The 21,378-nt window shown below is 39.6% G+C and overlaps 2 protein-coding genes and 1 long non-coding RNA gene across 3 annotated transcripts in view; 2 read left to right on the forward strand and 1 right to left on the reverse strand.

Moving 5' to 3' along the window:
• The first annotated feature begins 1,979 nt into the window (after positions 1–1,979).
• On the forward strand, positions 1,980–5,814 carry slc48a1a (solute carrier family 48 member 1a). The gene is made up of 3 exons (XM_088291966.1): positions 1,980–2,529; positions 4,438–4,605; positions 4,680–5,814. Exons 1-3 carry the CDS (start codon positions 2,400–2,402, stop codon positions 4,814–4,816), a joined length of 435 nt encoding a protein of 144 aa, XP_088148092.1. The 5' UTR covers positions 1,980–2,399; the 3' UTR covers positions 4,817–5,814.
• A 4,558-nt stretch (positions 5,815–10,372) lies between these two features.
• Positions 10,373–15,854, reverse strand: tmdd1 (transmembrane and death domain 1). The gene is made up of 6 exons (XM_088291454.1): positions 15,824–15,854; positions 14,621–14,704; positions 14,314–14,460; positions 13,363–13,482; positions 11,250–11,384; positions 10,373–10,647 (listed from the first exon to the last, which is right to left on the reverse strand). The coding sequence occupies exons 2-6, from the start codon at positions 14,697–14,699 to the stop codon at positions 10,403–10,405; spliced, it is 726 nt and encodes a 241-aa protein (XP_088147580.1). The 5' UTR covers positions 14,700–14,704; positions 15,824–15,854; the 3' UTR covers positions 10,373–10,402.
• LOC148339962 (uncharacterized) overlaps positions 15,831–21,378 on the forward strand; it is a 77,934-nt gene continuing 72,386 nt past the window's right edge. Inside the window, exons 1-2 of the long non-coding RNA XR_015842564.1 lie at positions 15,831–16,102; positions 18,714–18,791. This is a non-coding gene — a long non-coding RNA (uncharacterized LOC148339962). The remainder of the gene's footprint in view (positions 16,103–18,713; positions 18,792–21,378) is intronic.

Raw genomic sequence — 21,378 nt, forward strand, 5'->3', positions numbered from 1 at the left:
AAGTGTGACATTGTAATCTTACTGTCTGTTAACTTCTGACTTTGAAGAACTGAAATAAATGTCTGGAAAAATTGAGGAAATAAATGTTGGTAATCCTAATTGACCTAAAACAAAAAAAAGTTAGTCTGATTCCATGTCAGAAAAACGGCATGAAGTGTATCATGATAAAAAGTATTTTATATAGAGTATGTAAATGTCTGTACGTTATCCTCAATAATCAATATTCATGTATATAAAGATATGATGATGTTAATTTTCTCAATAATTATAATTAACTAGCTGATTTTTTTTATGATTTCTGCAAATCTCTCCAAGTGATTACATTTTGGAATGAGCACTTCAACAACATTCCAAGATAAACCACAATGTTCCAGTTTCACAGTGCAACTAACGATGACTGAGCCATTTTATTTTTAACAACAGGCCCACGGGTTACTCATGTGGTCTCCTGGGGAAACCTGGTGGCAATTGGCACAATGTTGGTGACCCCTGACTTACACATTAATTTCCTGCCGTACCTTTTGTTTCCCCATTTTATTGTTGACCTACAAGTGTTTCATAAATATTTCCCGTAATTATGAAATTTTGAGGGCATGAACCGCATGCAACAAACTAGTTTATGCAATCAGTGGTAAGAATGTGTCACGCGAGGGAGATCATTTAAAGCTTTATCCACGATATACAATCATACAAACCCACCACCTTCCCGATCACAATGACCAATTATAGATGCATGAAGGAATTATGTCCAAGAGGCGCCACAGTACAAGTACTATCAAACTGTAACTTACCTTGCCAATTGGATGTGCAAATGTAGACAGTAGAGGGAGAAGTTACTGTTGGTGAGAGGCTGACTCAGATTTCTTTGGAGAAACCTTCAGCGGACAGTTCTTTGTATATATATTCTGCGGATTCCTCAAAGAATGCAAGTTGAGATGAGGCCCAGGTGGCCTTGCTTCATTTGGTAGTGTTTTGTAGTTATGTTCATTACTCAGGGAACCTCTGGTTAATTTGTCCACTTGAGTCTCCGTCTTCATGTGCTACACTATGGAAAAATCTTGACTTTAAATGTATAATGCTGTATGCTTGCCTTTGGTCACAGAGGTCATGTGTGAATGTGTTACGTGTTTTTATTGTTACCGTTTGTTCATTGTCAGAATATAAAATTTCTGACTTAGAACAGAGTCAGAGCTGTTACGTTCCAAAGTAGATGGCGTACTGTCGAAAAACTGGGACCAATTCTCTTCCAAATAAATGTGTATGTCTGCTCATTCCCATCTCAGTCTCCGTAAATATCCTGCCTGGTGCTTTAAGCCATGCCTCTTCACCGTGATCAGCAAAGGATCAGTGTGAGTGTGTGAGTCCTCTCAGCCTCATATGTTGCTCTGCTGGTGCATCTGCTCATTCCCACATTTCCTCATTCTCATATACATCAGCCACGGGGAGGTTAAATATGTTTAAGTGGTCATAGGTAGGGATGCCCACATGAACTTTGGTGCCAATTGATCACCATTTTTGGATGTTGTAAGCAATGAAAGTTCTGCCGAGTTTGTACTCAGTCCCTTTCATGACTTTCGCAGAAAGATGGAGTGAGCCGAGGGGGCGTGGCCATATTCCTCATTAAAAGTAGACGTTTTTCAAGCCGTCACTTATTTCCTAATTTTTCCTAAATTAATAGATAATGGGAAAATTGTGACTTGTGACTAATTTCAGTATCCTGATCCAAAAAATATATAAACTGAAAAATGGGCAATCTCGGCTGACAAATTCTTTTAAAAGTAACCCTTGCACTCCTCTAGGACGCTACCATATGACATTGTAGCGCGTGTATCGCTTTTATCGTAAATTAATTTCAACTATTGGTTTAAATGCAAAACAACCTGAGGACACATGCTGTATTCCGTCAGACAGGTACCAGTTGAAGTTGCTATTCATGTTGGAAACACCGGGGAGAATTCTTTTCTTGCTGTGACTGTGTCATCTTTGTGGCGGCAATGATTGATGTGAAGACAGACAGTACCAGTTCAAGTTGCTATTCATGTTGGCAACTCCAGGGAGGATTTCTCTCTTGCTGTGACTGTGTCATCTTTGTGGTGGCAATAGGAAAGCAGTTCCCTTACCTCTCCGTATTTTGTTGTGGTCTCATCTTTTGCTCAGATTCGACGCTTTTTTTGGGTGTTTAATTCGATCGCTCGATTCGTTGACCGCAACAAACTTTTGGCTCTCCCCAGTTGGCAGTGTGCAAGTTATTCACTTAGCAGTTAGCATCGAAGCTGTCGACTTACATAATGTTGCGATAAGGTAAGCTGGCGATGTAGCTGGCTTAGCAGATTGTTTTTTAAAATAAACGCCGCATTCTCTCTTAACTCACGCGTCCGAGGCGGCCGTTCGACTTCGACATGGCCATCAGAAGGATTTATCTCAGCATTGGCTTTGCCACAGTTGGTTCCTTGGTTGGACTTTCGGCATTTTTGGTGTGGAACGTTGTTTATCTTCAGCCATGGACGGCGGCCATGGGAGGCCTCTCAGGTTTGTAAACGTGGATGTGACAAACGTGACTTCGGTCAGCTTTTATTTTCGATAATAACACAATAAATCAAGACGATAACGTTTAAAGTGACTTCCTAAATGTGTCTTCGCGGAAGTACAGCAGCATGCATGCTAATGAAATCGGCAAGGGCAGCACTCGTGTTAGAATGTCTTTGGTAATGTAATTATTTTTAAATATCTATTTTTGTAGTGCTGTATTGTGTTAATGGTTTGCTCACAGTCATGCCTTTTGGCCTTGTTTCATTCCTCACAGCATGACTTTTGCACCCTGGTTGCACAATTACCATCCACCATTACAGGAGACATATGTCCAGTTTTCATAATTTAAAACAGTTCCTACGTGTCTGTTATGTTAACTAAGTCCCCTCAAAGCGATGTGCTAAATATTTCCAGTTTAATGCTGGCACCGTTACAAATCCCTTTTAGTGTTGATCTGAAAAAAAAATTCAATGTTTCAAAATATTATTGCCACATTTAATTGTGTAGCTAGAATATATTATACACTACGTACCCTATTCCTTTAGATCAGGGGTGTCAAACTCATTTTTGTGGACGGGCCACATCATAGATGTGGTTTCCCTCAGAGAGCCGGTATGACTGTAAACCCATATGAATTGATTGGAAAGCCAGTTTTGAAATCAGAAGCTAGTAAGTAATTGTTCAACAATTTTTCAATTTATTTTGAAAGGGGAGGATTGGTAACAAAAAAATGGCAATATGCAATATCTCAGTGTTGTTAAAAGTGAAGAAAATATGCTAGAAACAGGAAGTTGATGCAGATGATTTCCCCTTTGCGGGCCACATAAAATGAGGTTGCAGGCCAGATCTGGCCCCTGGGCCTTGAGTTTGAGACCTGTGCTTTAGATAGAGACGTCTGTTTATAATTGCAGTGCCCATATCAACTGCTTGTCATCCAGTCTAAATAAAGCAGTCCCATCCCCAAAAAATAAACTCCTCAGTTGTTTTCCTCAGGTGTTGCTGCAAGATGTCTGGCATTACCTTTACTATAGCCTCTTATCACTCTTTGCACAAAGCTGAAGTTTCAGATGGAGTTACGTAGCGGTTGCTTTGTCTTTGCAGGAAGTTTTTTTTTTTTTTTTAGGTGAAAGGCCACGTTGAGGAACTAAAAATTCTAACAGGTTAATACAGTTTATGTCATGCGAAACTGGACTGTAACAGGAAATTCTTCCATGGGAAATGCAGATAAACAAGAATTGAGGCAGACTGGGCTGGATATAAATTGCCTCACGCTACAAAGTGTGATTGCTTCCGTCTTTTTTTTGTCACTCTAAGTTGAAGATCACTGTAAAATAAAACTCAAATTATACACCGTTAATTTAAACACCAACCTTTTCAACCACACCATACAGTTTCATCGATCGAAACTCCCGTTGATACACTTGAGATGGGCTGACGTGAAATTAGCATAGATGTTACAGGATTGTAAACATTCAAACAATTGCAACCTTCATCACACATGGAGCAGTAACACACGGAGCACGGAACTATACTCACAGGCATTTTCTCTCTGCTCTTGTGGGAACACAAAATATTAAAACGGCCAAGTGTGGTACTGAAGGGGTATCTGGTGCTTGCTGTAAATTACGCGGCATCTCTTCCAGTAGATCTTATTGCTGCTCATGACGGGTTCAATGCGGCACTAAACTAGTGTACACAACTGTTAAGTCGGTCAAACCTGTGTACTAAAAATCCATAAACAATTGCTTAAAAGAATCCACTACATAGGCTGGGCGTGATTGATAAACCTATTGCAGGTGTTAACTGTAAAATCAGGTAATATATAAATGAAAGAATGTGCATTTTAAGTATGACTCAGCAGGCTTGTTTCCCAATATTTCTATTTAACATGCATTGTGTGCTTGACAGGCGTGTTGGCTCTCTGGACTTTGATCACACACATCATGTACCTTCAGGACTACTGGCGCACGTGGCTCAAAGGTCTCAAGCTCTTCATCTGCGTCGGCTTGCTCTTCGGTGTCCTCGCCGTGACCGCCTTGATAACCTTCTTGACGCTGGCCATCACACAGAAGCAATGTAAGTGTCTTCCATTCCACGGCTTATGTTAAGGGCAAGAAGCAGAGCAATAAAATGTGGTTTGTGTGTCGCAGCTTTGTCTGATCCGGGGAGTCTCTATCTGTCGTCCGTGTGGAGCTTCATGACCCTCAAGTGGTCCTTCCTCTTGGTCTGGTACTCGTTTCGATATCGGCAGGAGTTCGCCGACATCAGCATCCTCAGTGATTTTTAGATGGCTGCCACAGACTTTTAGGGTTCTCCGATCTGGGCATTGAAGACTTTTTTCGAAACCTAACGATTCATATAAGTGAAGTAGTCTGACTTTTACCACCAGGAGGTGCACTCCTGTCGTTGTATTTATGTCCTAGTTTACACAATTTTTCTTGTTCTCCAATGCATGTCTCAACCTCAAAGCTACATTAATAGTTTTTTAATCAAACATATTCATTCATTCTATGGAAAACCAAAGGGTTGTTTTGAGGCCCAAAACTGAAAACATTCAAACCGGCAGGCCTTGCAGATACCCAGTTCCCTATGTCCTCTTGAAATGTCCGGTGTAGACAGGCAGTACAGTATATTTGCTGTGCAGTGTTGATTTCATGTTTTTTTGGTTTTTTTTGCCTGGTTCTTGACCCACCACAGACATTTTTAAACATGTCAGAATGTCAGTCAAAATGACAATGGTGCACCACAAGCACTGTTTGTTTTTAGACTACTTTTGTACTTCAACTGCTTATGTCTTCAACAGACTCATATGACTTTGACTGTATTTCTATTCTATGGCAGGGGGTCTTCAATCCTGTTCCTCGAGGGCCGGTGTCCTACCTGTTTTCCATGTCTGATTCAAATGAACAGGATCGTGATCTGGCTTCTGTAGACTTTGATGATTTTCTGATCATTTGAATGAGGTGTGTTGTTGTAGAAGACCGACCCTCGAGATACAGGATTGAGGACTCATGCTCCGTGGATTCGAGTGAAACAATTCCGAGATTTTTTTAACTGGCACAATATTATGATGTGTGTCAGAGCAGCATTAATAAAAAGCCGGGAATCAAATATACAGTGCAGGCCTGCGAAGAGTGAAAATCCCTCATTGAAATGCTTTTTTAATTTTTTTTTTGGTAGATTAATCAAAAAAACACAGGTAAACATGTTTATCGCGTGTTCCTTGTAAAATGCGAGTGGGGACCCTTCATTAACACGAAACACATTAAAAACACGTGCTGTAAATATGGTGTAAATATGCTACTCGGAGGTGTGTCGATCATTAAGTAAGGAAAATAATTGCCAACAGCATAAATCATGTCATGTTTCGTATTTGTATTATTTATGTATTATACTTTTGTGTTCCCATTTTAAGCCACCTTCCATACTGATGAATGGCTTGCAAAATGATATGAAGACCTGCAAGCACCAACAGTTGGCTTGCATATGTGTAGTGTTGCTTTACAAGGTGTCAAACTAGTTGTTCTGCCAAGTACGCATACATTTTGTTGCTCTGTGTCAACAAAATCTTGGACTCTGCTCCTAGGCTAGCAGTTTTCTTTGCTGTGCTTCATCTCAATTGTAGCGTCTCACATTGTCAGTGCTTTATGTATGTCAAAGCAAAGAGCCATGTACATTTTGAGCAGTGTGGTGGTAAGCGAGATCCGAAGTCAGATATGCAGTACATAAAATAATTATTTTGCTTGATTATTACAGAAATATAAATTTAGTCTTATTAAACACTGAGCTTCTTTCGTATTATATTCCAATGTGACCCCAGTCATTGTTCATACACATTCTCCAAGATTCGATGTATTTTTGTGTCGCGTGGCCAGAGCAACACTTGATTATTTCTTTTAAGCTCCACTAGGGGGCGGGGGGGGGGGACCTGCCCTCACGTTTCTCCCTGAAGAGACTCGGATGAATGTTGAATGCACTTTAATATTGACGCTATTCATGTGTGTGACTCTATGATGAAGATGTATCATTTTAAAAGAAATGTTGGTGAACGAGTACAAGAACCCCCATTGTGTACATACGTAAAGGTGCGTTTATTAATTCATTGTCTGTTGTCTCACACTAACAAATTAAAGTAATTCAGCTCCTTGACAAAGTTGAAAGCGTTTTTTATTTAACTCTGTTCACAAGTTGGTAGTCTCCACAGATTTGAACAAATATGCCTAACTAGTGGCCAGTGTTGTAATTACATAATTATAATTACACCATTGATCACTGTTGACAATGTGATAGCAATTGCACTATTGACTCCTAGTTAGGCTTCTTAAATTGTGTCGCCTTTTAATGACATTCAATGTTGTGCCATTTGTTAACTGGCTGTGAGTAGGCTTTATTTCGTGTTATTAAATTTGCCACAAATTTCAAGAAGTCAGTAACAGTTAAATCTCGGTGGAAGTTGTCACTTTACCATAGTCACTTCCTTTTTAGTTAAGTCATGTTGCTCCTCTTAGGCTGCTTGTAGCCTAGCAGCAGGCTTACAGATTTGCCGGAGAACCGCTGGTGGATTTATGAGGCTATTAACAAATCATTTGAAAGTATTCTGGCAACATCTGCTGCTGTGCGCCGCTTCCTCTCAGCAGGAAATTGGCTCCACAAGTGATTAGAAAGCTTATGTGACCATCAGGTTGAATTTGGGTCTCCACAAGTCGCTCATCACTTAACTGGACGTGTGAGTGTCTTTCATTTAATTACTTGCAACGCTTTCTCTGAGGATTCGTTTGGAGATTGGGCATTTGAAAAAAATAATTGGACTTTGACTTTTATTTTGTCTTGCCATGACAACACACTGACCTATTTTTTTTTGTTCATTGATGAAGTTGGTGTTGGTGTTTAAATGATCACTGTATATTGCACTTTTCTTACTTGCGCCATCCCATTGTTTTCTTTTGCTTAATTCTTCATATTTCACCAAAGAGACAATAGTAATGGGCTGCCATCATGTTGGAAGTGGGTGTTCCAAAATTTGATAAAATCAGAAAACAAACATTTTTTTCCCTGCATTTTTAAATCACAAACTCCCACAGGCCCTTTATTCTACTCAGTGGATTACAGTATTGTGTCCTCTTCAACATCAGTCCCAGGTTCTCCAACTCAACTCCATTTTTTTGTGTTGTAGTAACCAAATATAACCACAGGATGGCACTATGGTTTAATTTTAAAATCTTCATAGCCGCTCCGTGAAGAAACTTAAATCTGACTATAACCCTCAAGGAAATCATGAAAGACAAAAGTTTAAAGCTGCAACTGAAGCCATTTGAAAGCAAAAGGAGTTCTAAAAGTGTTGTGATCTATTTTCCTGTGATCCATATATATTGAGTAAAAGAAGAGTGATTGCTGAGCAGGGACTGATGCACCTCAGTGGCACTGCAGATGAAGATGCAAATGAAAGGGGGGAGTGTGAAATTAAAGCCTTCGGTTCCACTAAACACCCCTTGAGGCTTTGCCAGAGCGCTCAACCTCTGCACATGCAGGACTTGCAGCCTGTCCATATTTATATCAAGATCCACGACTCCTTGACCGTGGAGAGATGGAGTCCATTCGGATGAGTTGCAGCTGCTGCCCCAACTGATGATAACCATACAGAATAAACAAATCTAGAAAGCGCCTTACAAGGAAATAGACAGGTGCTGAGAGGCATGCGTGGCATCTGCCAGTGTAAATGTCAATTTAGTGTCAGCCTCTCTCTGATCATGCATGACATCAGCAACTGCTTCATCTTTGCATGACAATAGGTCTGCCTCTTGTGGCGCTCGGCCTCCTTAATGACACATCAGAAAGGACGGCGTGGCAGCTGCTTGTGGGTGAAAATGCTTACTGTTCTGTGTTTTTCGAAATTTGAGATATTTTCATTGCGATTATCATCCAAGAGGAGCTTCCTGCTGAGACCTCAGTTAGATTGGAGAATAAAAGTGCCGCCCAGGCCGAGCGTGGCACCTGCGAGTCGTTGAGGCGTAGAGCTCATTATTCCCCATCGGTGAACCCACAGCAGGTAAAGATGTCAGGGGATTATGAAAAATACAACTCACCATTACGCTGAATGTTAGCAGCTGTAATTAGTGGCAGGAAAGTACTTGTCTACAATGTCATCAATGGTAAAATCTTGACAGAAGCCAATGACATGTGTATTACTTATGTCCAATCTCTGATGTCATTTCGATTTTGTCGCCGTCATTGCAGAAATTTGAAGGTTTCATTTCCTCATTTGCGAGAATGTCAGAGAGCGAGCTTGATGCTTGTCTCGTCTATAGTGATTAATCCATATTGCAAGGAGGATTGAGGCCGTTGTCTCTCAAATGCAGTTTGGTTTTCATCTTACGTCTGATGATCAAAAAAAATATTTCTTGTTCAGTATGTGTTTAGGTAACTAATGGCCCACAGACAGGTTGGGGACCGCTGGTCCACACAACACATCAGTCATCGACCACAGTAGACTTCTGACAGACCTCCATATGTCATTCATGCTAGACATAACGTCTTCCATTTTAGCACACATGGAATGCAGTAGTTATCCTCTGTGGAACACATGGCGTACAATGGATGTGATACCTGGAATTTCTGCCATGCAAGTTATCCATTGTAAAGCAGATGTATTAAGACTTCAGTGATAAATGTGATGTATAGCAGTTCCCATCCATGGCGCTTACAGAGTCATGCTGTACTTCAAGATGCTGTCCACAGTGCACGTTAAATACAATGGGGCTCATTCGTGGATGATGTAAAGGATAGAACGCATGGACGATAGTCATATTGACAGACGTTGCCCATGGTCCGTAGGATGTATTCTGTATCTTATACATGGTGTGCCTTTGATTTAAAAATTCGACACACCCCTGTTCAAATGGCAGGATTTTGTGAATGAGACCTCCATAAATCACAAAGTATGCTCTACCATTAATGTGGCCCATATAATCTGCACAATTTATTGAACTAAAAAAAATGAAATGTATATATTTTTTTCTCAAGTAATAATTAACATAAAATAATGTGGTTGCACAAGTGTGCACACCCTCTTGTAACTGGTGACATTTCTGTGTTCAAAACTAACCAATCACATTCAAACTCACCACCTATCAACATTTAAGCGCCTCCGGTTATCAACTAACAAAGTCCAGGTGTCTCATAGGCTTTTTTTTGTAAAATTCCGAGCAAAAGTCTCAACGTTAAGCCTGATAATGTGCGAACACTGACTGCTATTTGAAACCGTTCAAAAATTGACATTAGGGATAGCTCTTCAAAGCAAGATTCTTCATAAAAAGTTCAAAGGTTATTCCAAACAACAATTCACAATTTTGAAACTTTCCGAGGTCGTCCGTCTCTACGGCAAGCATCCTTTAGATAAAAATCAACTGCATTTGAATGAGCTGTGAAAGGTCACGTCAAGTTTTGTTGTGTGACGGTTTTAGTATAGAGTGTCCCGAGATGTTGGCCTTGGGGGAGGTCTGTGCAATCCAATGCTTATTTACGCATATGAAATAATCCAGTTTTTACGTCTAATGCATCAAGTTATTTCCTCTAACAGTTCAAAGCACCATGTAACTACAGGCTTGGCAGAAAGCAGACGCCACGGCTGCATAATTAGTTTTCTTCCATGCCAGACGGGCACGAAGCCGGCGTCACCATCGCACTAACACCAGGAACAACCTTTGGCGCCAGGGCCTGGTTCCAGTGCATCTGTCAGCCCCAATTCACCCACCCACGGGTGAGCCAAAACACTCAGCAGCCTTGCAACACTATACAAAAAAAAACAACATTTATTTACTCTGTGGAGTATTTCCTACATTTTGTCCAGTCACTCTCAAGTCAAGAATAGCGTTGACTAATTTTCCATCATTACCTCATAACTAGGGAGGCAGCTAAGGCTGGGTCGACGTCGCTTCTGGCTCCGACGTGAGACCCGCAAGACAATGTAGAATGTGGAGACGACGGCCAGCAAGGTTCCCCCGAAGCCTAACAGGATTCCATACAGGAGAGGGAGCGCCACGTCCAAAGGGCCCGCGGAGTACGCGGAGACTGGAGGTCGCTCCACAATAAGATCGAGGTCGCGCCAAGTCAGGTCGGATGCTAACACATACACACACACATGCACATAATAAACGGTTAGGCACAAAGGCGTGAGATGTTTTGAGAAGCACCTTGAGACAAATGAGCTCAAATTGTTTCCCAGGGGATTTGCTCCAAGAGAGAGGTGATGATTACCTTGTTTTTAATTCCTTGGAAATAGCCGTACTGCAGTGAAGAGTAAATTTTGATGATTTGTAACTGCTCACAGTCATGAAAATGTTCACACTGCAACTTCTTGGTGACATTTCAAAATAATAATAATAGTATATTAATACACTGGTATACTCGAGTCACACTCGCTATGCACGACACAGCTGAGAACGGCGTTTTACAGGGATGAGCTTGTTTTTACTCACATTACTTGTTGGGAACGTTATTGAAAATACTGCCCGTATATTTAATAAAGCTTTTTTTGTGATCTTGACACATTTACCCCGATTATTTCATTCTTATAATTCCCTCTGGTAAAATTGGCTTAAATTTAATAAATCAAAGTCAGCCAGCATCACAAACTGGATCGCGTTCATCATCGTCAGAAGTTGCATTTATTATGCAGATTAATGTAAGCAAAACCCAACAAGGTCATCTGAAAAATCGCTCACCTCTTCTCTGTCTTTTCTTTTTGCCTGTTTCCGAATCGGCCTCTTGGAAGGTTAGGGACTTGATGAACTCATGATAGCCTTCGGCATAGCGTTTCAAATTTAAAATTTTATCCTGGTTGATGTTCTTGCCCAGCTCTGAGGGGGGAAAAAATGCATGAGTGAATAATACATCTTAAAAGGTAATTAGTAACATTAAAGGCTCTAGTCGATGGCCGACGTAACACCGTGCCGGAGGCGAGTTGGACCCTTCTCAGAGGAGCGCAGGCCAGTGGATCTGAGAGCGGGAGGTCTGCGCAACTGTTGGGAGTGATCACAACCTACTTCGATCATGGAAAACCAAGCGGCCACTCTCATTTCTTTTTAATGTGTCACGCTAGTCAGATTAGCCTGCATTTGCACCTCACTGCAGATATGCTGTCTTTGAAAATAAAACCGTTTGTTACTTGTAAAAAGTTCTAGCAAAAGTGTGGCGGGATCTATTTGGACCAGAAACGGATGTTGTTTTATATTTGATGCATTCTGCATCCACACCACATTTTTCATTAAAGATGCCACCATCTCCCTGGTGCCTCGCCTTGTCATCGCCTCCCTTTCGCTGATGAAAGGAGCAGATGGTTTCCTTGGTGGCTCGTGTCAACTCCACCGAGTCCTCCGTCAGATCATTTACACCTTCGTCTCGGCCACGCTGGACGACAACACATGCCAGAAACTAGCGGTGTGCAAAAAAAAAGATGCCACTTCTGAAGCTCCAATTAAAACCAATCACAGCATAATGAAGCAATTATATGGCGCTGTTTAAAGTCTTCAAGGAGGCATTCTTGACCGGATTAAAGAAGCGCTTGTAAAAATACAACCGCCGAGCAACCACATCGGACTTTGTTCCAATTTGCGTTTGTCCAGGGACATGCTGCGATTTCCCCTCGTGAGGTTCGTTATCAACAGTACATTGTACAAACAAAGTCAAACCGTTTTATTTGAAGCTTATTACATCAGTAGGCCCTCATAAAAGCAATCCAAAACGACATTATGAAACGTTACGGCGTCAAAGCACTCATGAATAACAGAATGCGCGGTTCTGAAGGCAAACGTTTGATGCCTCAGATCCTAATCATGTGCTTAACTGAGAACTGTAATTACTATATAATGCATTTTAAGGGGTTAAGAAGTCATTCAAACCCAAACAATTATTTATCGGACAATAATTTATTTGAAAACCATCACTTGATAAAATCTTGCTTTTAAGAACACCAATTCGTTTGAAGATGATTACCCTAACGATTCATGTTCCAAGTGGTGCGGTGTGTTTGCAAGAGTTTTATGTTGTGAAAGTACCCTACATCGTAAACATATCAGCGCTGTCCTGTGAAAACACCTAAGTCCAATTTTGTATATATATTTTTTAAAACATTTAAAAAAAATTTTTTTGTTCATGTTAATGGGATGTTTGTTACGATGAAACCTCACGCAAAAATAAAAAAGCCGAAAAAAACAAGTGCTTTTCACAGTGACGAAATATTCACACACAAAACATTTCATTCATTGTTTTTTAGCACTACAACTTCAGTGTAATTTCATTTACAAAGTACTTTGTTAGTAATTTATTATCTGGTTGTTGTTTCAAGCTATATTTCAAATTCAGTTTTCAGGGTTTCAAGAAATGTTTATCATCGTACACATGACATGAAATGGAATATCTAAGAATATCAGAATTTTGGTAGTTAAATAAATACTAAGATTTGAAATACATTAATAATGTTTTATGAGTTGTAGTTTCGGTATCAATCGATTTTTCTCACAATGCATCTCACAGTAATGTCCAAAAATGTCATTCACGACCAGCCAAGTAAAAGCAAAATGGATCTTTGACGTCTATAGCCGTCAATGGTAGAATAATTGAGTTCAAAATATTTCATTCTCAACTTACTCAAATTTATTTACCCAGCGTGAAATCTGGGCCTGTTAAATTAATTGCATAATCATGAATGGCAGCAGGTTGCACCTTCTACCATCTAGTGGAAGAGCATTCTCATTGTTCTTCCTTCCACTATTCGTTGCTGGCATAGATAAATGAACAACAATATATTCGTAAGAAATAAACGATCCAAACTCTTACCGATGGCGATGTCTGCTCTACCGATGTGGTGCAATGCCCGACTGAGTCGTTCATAGTACATCTCGGGTCCACTTTTTTGAAGATTTTCTGTCAATTTCTTACGACACTTAGCCTCACTTTCTGGTCGAACACAAAATATGTGTAACTTATTCACAAGGTTCACTGGATCAACACTTGCAGCATTCCAAAAGTTAGGACAGCCATCATATATGATGTCGCAAAAGACTTCAATGTATTTATGACTCAACTCAACTTTATTTATAGACGGCCACTGCTGCAGAAAATGTTGTACATGGACAATTAAAACAAAACTTTAACAAAAATTCAGCATACGCAACAAAACACTAAAACAATGCTGAGTCTCATCCTGAGTCAAAAAGCAAGGAATAAAAATGTGTTTTAAGAAGAATTATAAAGATGGACAGAGAGGGGCTTGGGATTTTTTTTTTTTTTATATTTTCAGATATTGATGTGGCTATAGGTGAAGAGGAGCACATGAACTTTGGTGTAGTTTTCTAATACGAAGCGACGTTAACCTCTTTTATATTTTAATCCCAGAAATTTTCACTAGAGGAACTCCTCAATTCCAGTGTTTTTCTGGATTTTGACTGATTTTGCGAGGTCAACAGAATATTGTTATATAATGCTATAAAAAATGAGAGCTATGATGAAAAAGAAAAAAAAAAAAGCCCAAGACGTACAAATACGTCTTCGGGAGGCAAGGACTATGTTTTTTGAGAACATGATTTAAGCCTTTTCGACTGTCCCCAGCAGCGCTGCGCTGAAATTTAAACCAAAACAGTATTTGGAAATGCTAACCACTTCACCGTGCTGCCTTCCTATGGGAAACATTGTATTTATATGCAAACAGATTAATGATCTGGAGTGCAGAACTCTTTTATTTTCTGCGTTAGTCCACAGTGTTAATGAACAGAGCAGATGAGTGCTGACCTTCAAGTGAAGAGGTGCCTCTCTTGACAATAGGCGACTTGATTTCATCTTCTGACTTAGAAAGTGCAACTAGGAGGTCCTCGCACTCAGAAGGCGCCAGTAGTTCTACCAGACGCTCCAGCTGATGGACACCGACGTCGTCAGCTACTGAACAGCCACACCGTGCACTGATTATAGACAATCATTGATCCAGTTCATCACCTTTAGTTACACTTTTCAACCAGTAAAAGTTAGCATGCAGCGCAGCCCCTCCAATTTTTAAACACTTATTGGCATGTAAGCGTCTCATGTTCTCACATACACGCACCTGTGTCCTCCTCATCCTCTTCAAGTGCGAAACTTTGGGTAAAAAGGAGCAAGAACAAACCAAATTTACACACGTGCATGGCAGCTGAAAGAAAAAGCAGATGTGAAAGTTATGATTTAAAAAGTGTGATTCACACGAGCATAACAAATAACCACAGCGGCTAAACAAGTATATGAGGTAAAAATCTGACAAAAAAACACAATTAAAACAATAAATTAATAACATAAAAACACTAATCACAATAAAAACTAAAAAAGGCAGGCACGTGCCGAGGCGAAAGCCAAAGAATAAAAATGTGGTTTGAGTTGAGAAACACGCTGAACCTCCCCAATAGCTACAAATTTGACCACATCTCCCAATACATGGTTCACAGCTGTTTCAAACTTTCAACAATAATTCACTGAGAAATCAAAATGTCAAAATTATTGTACATATTTGCACCTTTATTTGGATCTGCAAAAAAGGTAATAGATTTCATCCATGCTCAAATGTCACCCCAACTCAAGTTAATGGAAATCTGTTTAATTATAAAGCTTAACGTTCATCGAAAACATGCTTTGGAAAAATCGGTATTGAGATCAGATCAGTTCTACTTTTGTGGACGATGTTTTTTTTTTTTTATTACAACAATTAACCATGAACTAGGAAACAGTGATAAAACAACCACTGAGTTGAATGAATGAAGAGTGTATTTCTTTAAATACATTGGAGCAATTTTGATTAAGTAGGTGAGTGCATGCTTTATGAAATATTTGTTTAAAAATTAGTTAATTAAATACAATAAGTAAATTAGCATGTTTTATTATTATTATATATATATATATATATATATATATATATATATATATATATATATATATATATATATATTTTTTTTTTTTCTGTTCTTGTATGAATCTACCATTGGCTCCATAAATTGGTTATTTGAAACACCGTTTCTTATTTTGGATTCAATCGATTTAATTAATTGTAAATAATACAATATTATTTTAGTAAAGTAGAATGTACATGCAGTGAAGTCATTATTTTGTTAAATAATTGTTTGATGAACCTTTGATTGAATTAATATGAAATTGTGCATGACATAATGGATTACAAATGTAATTTTATTATTCAAATATTTTACACAAACAAAAAAAAAATCAAATGTGGACTATATTCCATTACGAATAAAAAACTAATGGATAAAAACGTTGCTTTCACCTGTGAATCATCGTTCATCCATGAGCTCTGAATTCGACTCGTTTGGCCTTAATACAATATTCTCTGCACCTTTAACCTCTTATTCTGGCAAATTTAAAGCACGTTTGACCGAATTCTAAAGCTGCATTTGGCATGTCGACATTTCTGAAGTGTATTATTGTCAAGATTTAACGACCAACCAAAAGTTTCCAACTGCAGAATGTCGCCAAGCCCGTGCTGCAAAGCTACTTTATGGCGGAGTTGACGTGATTGCGACGTTTCACGGTCTCGTTCCTTTTGGTAAGTATTGCCTTTGCATCGCCAACCTGTCGTCATTAGTTTGCGATTGTTCTTAATGTTAGTCTGCCTGCTGCGTCGTTTGTTTGACGTTTTTGTTGAGGAGCATTGATTGACATGAGAGCTTCAGGGGTGGCTTGAAGAATGTCAACGGCAATTAGGACATTATTACGAACTGGCTTCCATGCATTTTCTCTTCTGCCACATCTGTTTTCTTTGCCGTGTCCCCTAGATATGAGCGCAGTGCGTTCCGGGAGACGTTCAAAAAGCGGAATCGTTCATATTTCATTATATTTTAAATTGCATAGCTTGACTGACTTTTAACCCCCAAGTCGACCCCCCCCCCCTCGCCCAAAGGGGTACGCCCTGCACCGCCTATCCGAAAATGAGGCGCTCTAAATGGGCACATTGGGCTGGAGGAGTCATTTATCTTATCCATCCATCCATTATTCCATCCACCCACCCATTCTTTCATTCATTCATTCATTCATTCATTCATCAACCCACTCAATCATAAGATCCACCCGTCCATCCGCCCGCCCATACATCCATTCATCTATCCATCCATTCTTTCATCCATTCATCCACCCACTAATTCATGAAATCCACCCATCCATCCATCCACCCACCCATTCATTCATTCATTCAACCCACTAATTCATAAAATCCACCCATCCATCCATCCTTGCATCCATCCATCCATTCTGTCATTCATTCATTCATCCACCCACTCATTTATAAATCTACCCATCTATCCTTGCATCCATCCATCCATCCTCTGCACCAGCTGTCAGGATGCCTGCCTGTGGAAGAATATAAAACTTCAGCTTTGCTAAATGTTTGAAAACTACAACCAAGCGGCACAAATATTTTATGCACATTCATACAGTTGTTCACTCAGACCTATAAAAAATATCACAATATTTTTGATTTTGTGGAAGTGATAATTTTCTTCTGTATAGAATCTCACATTTAATGTTAGTCAAATCCCAAATATATATAATAAATATAATAAACAAATCTATAATATAAATATATACTAATTAATATAAAAAATAAAAATAATATAAATATAAATAAATAAAAATGTAATAAATTGAGTAGGAATATGGATAAGAATTTTGGTGGTGATTGTTCACCGTCATGGGACACTAGGTGACAATGGAATGTGATATAAATTAAGCCAGCAAACAATATTACAATGCTTGACGCCTTGTTGTTTTGTTTAGTCACATCCATCGCTTGCTATTACAGCCTGCTACAAAATGCTACACTGTCTTGTCGTTTGAATTGCTCCCTTCATTTTCTTGCTGTCTGTTAATGAGATGTTTACCTTTGTGCTGATGTGACTGCATTTTATTCTATATTTTTTTATTGGTCTAAAAAAAAAAAAACTGCAATTCTTTCACGTACCTCTAGAGGGAGCCAGTCTTTGACAATCGCGGGTCTATTTTGTTGCTGGTTTATTATGGTTTTGCTGCATCTGACTCAACGTGACTTGAATCTGTGTAGAGTACAGTCAATTCTCAAGTAGATTCGATTTTTGTGGCCCGTGGCTGACTGGTCACCACCACCTTGCTGGAGTCAGACCTTTGCTAGAAGTTAGCTTGGATAGGGTCCATTTCATGCATGTGATTATAAACGGGATTAACGCTACATAGAAGTCTGTCAATCTCTGCACTTGAAGTATTCACATGAATGGTGCCAATAAAAAAAAAAACAATATTTAAGATAAACATGATGTAGTAATTAGTGAAGTTTTTTGTTTTAATAGAGTTGTGCGCACTTAAATATGAAACCATTATTAATGCTGATAGAATTTACATCATGTATGTGAGCACTTGTTTATGTTTTTGTCTGCTTGTAGCAACAAAGCGTTATATATTCAGTTTTCAGGGTGAGCATGTGTGATAAATACAATTTGTTATGAGCCTCTTCCATGTGAGGACGCTAAGTCTGCACTGTACCGGCATTGTTAAAATCATTTACCACCTCCCTTTTTATCAGACAAAGGAAGCACATTGCTTTATTTAAATGTGAAACCACAAATATGCTGTTTTATTTCCCACTGAGCTGAGAGCCAAGCAGATTGTCGCAGAAGCTGTGTAAGACTACGGCAATGGACACACAGGACGTGTCACTCTATTTAGCCTGAGTGACATCACTGTGTAGGACAGCAGCAAGAGCAAGAGTACGTTTATTTATGTGTATATTTAAAATACTGTGTGCATATTTGTATATGTGTGGAGGTATGCACAATACAAACTACACAAACATTTTCAGTGCAGCTTGAAGATGTAGGCAGTTTTTTTTAATTCCTTATTTTTGCAGTGCAACGCACAATTCTGCTTCACTTTTTTTTTTTTTAGTTTGAACATAGAACAAGAGACAGACGGAGCAAGGTCAGACATGTGTTCAAAACCTAAACCGAGAAGAACATTTTCTTTAGCAAGCGGTCTGGTGTGCATGTCTCCATGTCTCGTACACTTCACGCCACTGAAATCTGGTTATGTTCAGATACAGACTCCGGTGGAATGAAGGATAGAACACATGGAATGTTCCTGTTGAAGTGGGTGCTAAAATGAGTTATGTAATTCAAAACCTCTTCTTCCAGACGGCCCCAAGTTGAGGCGTGGTGACTGCAGGGAGCGAGCGGATGGCGATGGTTCCCCAACGATGGGCGGTGGTGACGGTAAGTGGAGCAGAAGTTGAAATGTTTGCCTCATCTTCTTGAGTTTGAAACATGACACCGAGCAAGACGCATTTTGCCGTGGTTGCAAGGTCTCTGGCTCCAGGTCAAAGTCCAGTGACGATTTGCAACTGGACACCAGTCAAAGCCCCTCACCTGAAGCCTTTTTGTGCATCCAAATTTCACATTGAAGCAAATATGTGCAGAATTCTGCAGGTCAACTTAGATAACATGAATGTTTATCCTAAGGAACTAAAGAAAATAAATCAAAGGCATAGTTAGAATTCAACTTTTTGCTAGGTCCTCATTGTAAAAGCAATACTTACCTTTTCTGCTCCTTTACAAATGTGTCAAAATGAATGAAACAAAAACTCAAAGCGGTCTTTCTTACTGACTGCAGATGCACGCGACAACAAAGCACTGTCAGTGTTTTCTCTACCTGACTCAGGTATACACTGCTTTAGAATTCTGAGCCAGCCAATGGGATGCAAGCACTCGCAAAGGGCCACCCACACGTTTCCCCAACCATAAAAAGCGACCACACCCAGCCATGCTTGTGTGGATTTAGCGTTGAGACCGAAATAATCAAAGATAAAGCCAATAGCTGAAATGATAAAATTGTCTCAGGAGCTGAAAACACCATTTTTCCACTTCACAGGTTTTTTGAGAAGACTGGCAGGAAAAGGCAAAATGAAATAAATGGAATTTCATGTAATATTCATCCAATAATAAAAGCCCTGTGCTCAGTATTTCACAAACCTTCATTGTAAATGTTCCCGCCTTCACGCCCCCAGACTGAAAATCAGTCTTCAGAGGTCCTTCCATGATATGTCGTTGCTTTACAAACAATTTTAAGGCCAACACTGGAAAGTGTTAACGAGCCAAATTACTGACAACAGTCTGGTGTTTAATGCTGAAGCAATAATATGATGGCCAGTCATAAATATATACTTGCGGTCGGAATATTATGATTTATTCCTGTGAGGTTTTTCTTGTAATATTGCGACTTTATGAGTTTTTTTTTTTTAGAATTTTTCTCCTTTATTGTTGTAGTATTGTATTTTTCTTTTAAGCGTGGTCCTATAATACTGTCCTTTTTTTTTTTTTTTTTAAAGATGCATAGCCTATAGTATTCAAGTTTATGCATGCATGAAGTTAAATAGCATTTTTGTAAATACACCTAAATACCCCCAAACATAACTGAGAATAAAAAAACAAACAGAGAGGGGCATAATTTCTCAGTAAAGAAAATGGTCTCCTCTAGCTACAGGTACACCCCCCCCTCCCCACACCTTCTACCTTATGTGAAAAATGGGTCGACTCTCGCCATCCCTCACTGTGAAAGGAACATTTTTTTTTTTTTAAAAGCATTCTTTCTTCTCACAATAGCTGGATTTTGGGGGTGGTGCTGAGGAGATGGGCTGGGGGGGGATGGGAGAAGAGTGAGGGCACATTCCTAAACTGAGCCTCACCTGATGGGATTTTTCTTCTTGTGTGGTTTTATTGGCAATCCAAAAAAAGTGTTTTATTCTTTCTCAATAGGAATTAAAGTTAATTTCTGAGATGCATACTTGTTTATATTTAGACAATTTATTGAAAAAGGTTCTGAAATGATGAATTGAAATGTTCATATGTAGCAGCATGAAATGAGCTCTCAAACATGTTACCAGCTAGCTCAGAATCTTTTCTCATGTGGAGTTGGTCGAATGAGGCGAGGGAGCCTCTGCAAATAGTGGCGTAACCGTCATTTAGGATTTGTGTGTGTGTGTGTGGGTGGAGGGGGGGGGGGGCAAATATTTCGTGAGCAAACCAGCTGAGCAAATGGCATCTACTCGCATTCAACTGCTCCTTTTCCTAATGGCCAAATAACTAAATGACCAAATTCTGGTGAAGGTTAAACACATTGGCAGTCGAGCATACGTTGCCTGATAATTAAATTTCTTGTCGCAACATGTAAGTCAAGCAGCATTCTAGCCATCAAGTTTTTGTGGGACACGCAATGGAAAAAGGAAGTGAACCATTTTGAAACAATTTCATGTCTGAAATATTACTGGCGGCAGGGTGGATGACTGCTTAGCGCATCCAGATCACAGTTCAGAGGTTGCGGGTTGAAATCCAGGTTGCAGTTTTCCTGTGTGGTGTTTGCACGTTTTTCCAAGTGCTTGCATGGCTTTTCTTCAGTTTCCGCCTACATTCCAGCAGGCGACTCCAAATTGTCAGTTGGTGTGAATATGAGCGTGAATGCTTGTCTTCATAGTTTGTGTCTTGCGATTGGCTGGCGACCAGTTCAGGGTGCATGCATGTGTTTGGAATGTGGGAGGATACCCGGAGAAAACCCACGCAGGCTCAGGGAGAACATGCAAACTCCACACAGGAAGGTCGGAGCCGGAATCGAACCCTGCACATCTGCTGAACTCCAATTTCAATGTTATTGCGCGTTTGCCAACTTGGCAACGTTTTATTTTCTTTCACTAACAGCAACCACGATACAAAACGAGCAGAATTCAAATTGAGACCTTTTTTTTTTTTCTTCCTGGCTTCAAATTCAAATTCATTGCATGTTAAACCTCCCTTTGAATAACCTTAAATT

Source organism: Idiotropiscis lumnitzeri, chromosome 3 (genome assembly GCF_059441095.1).
Source record: "Idiotropiscis lumnitzeri isolate Australia: NSW breed Sydney's pygmy pipehorse chromosome 3, RoL_Ilum_1.0, whole genome shotgun sequence".
Classification (NCBI taxonomy): Eukaryota; Metazoa; Chordata; class Actinopteri; order Syngnathiformes; family Syngnathidae; genus Idiotropiscis; species Idiotropiscis lumnitzeri.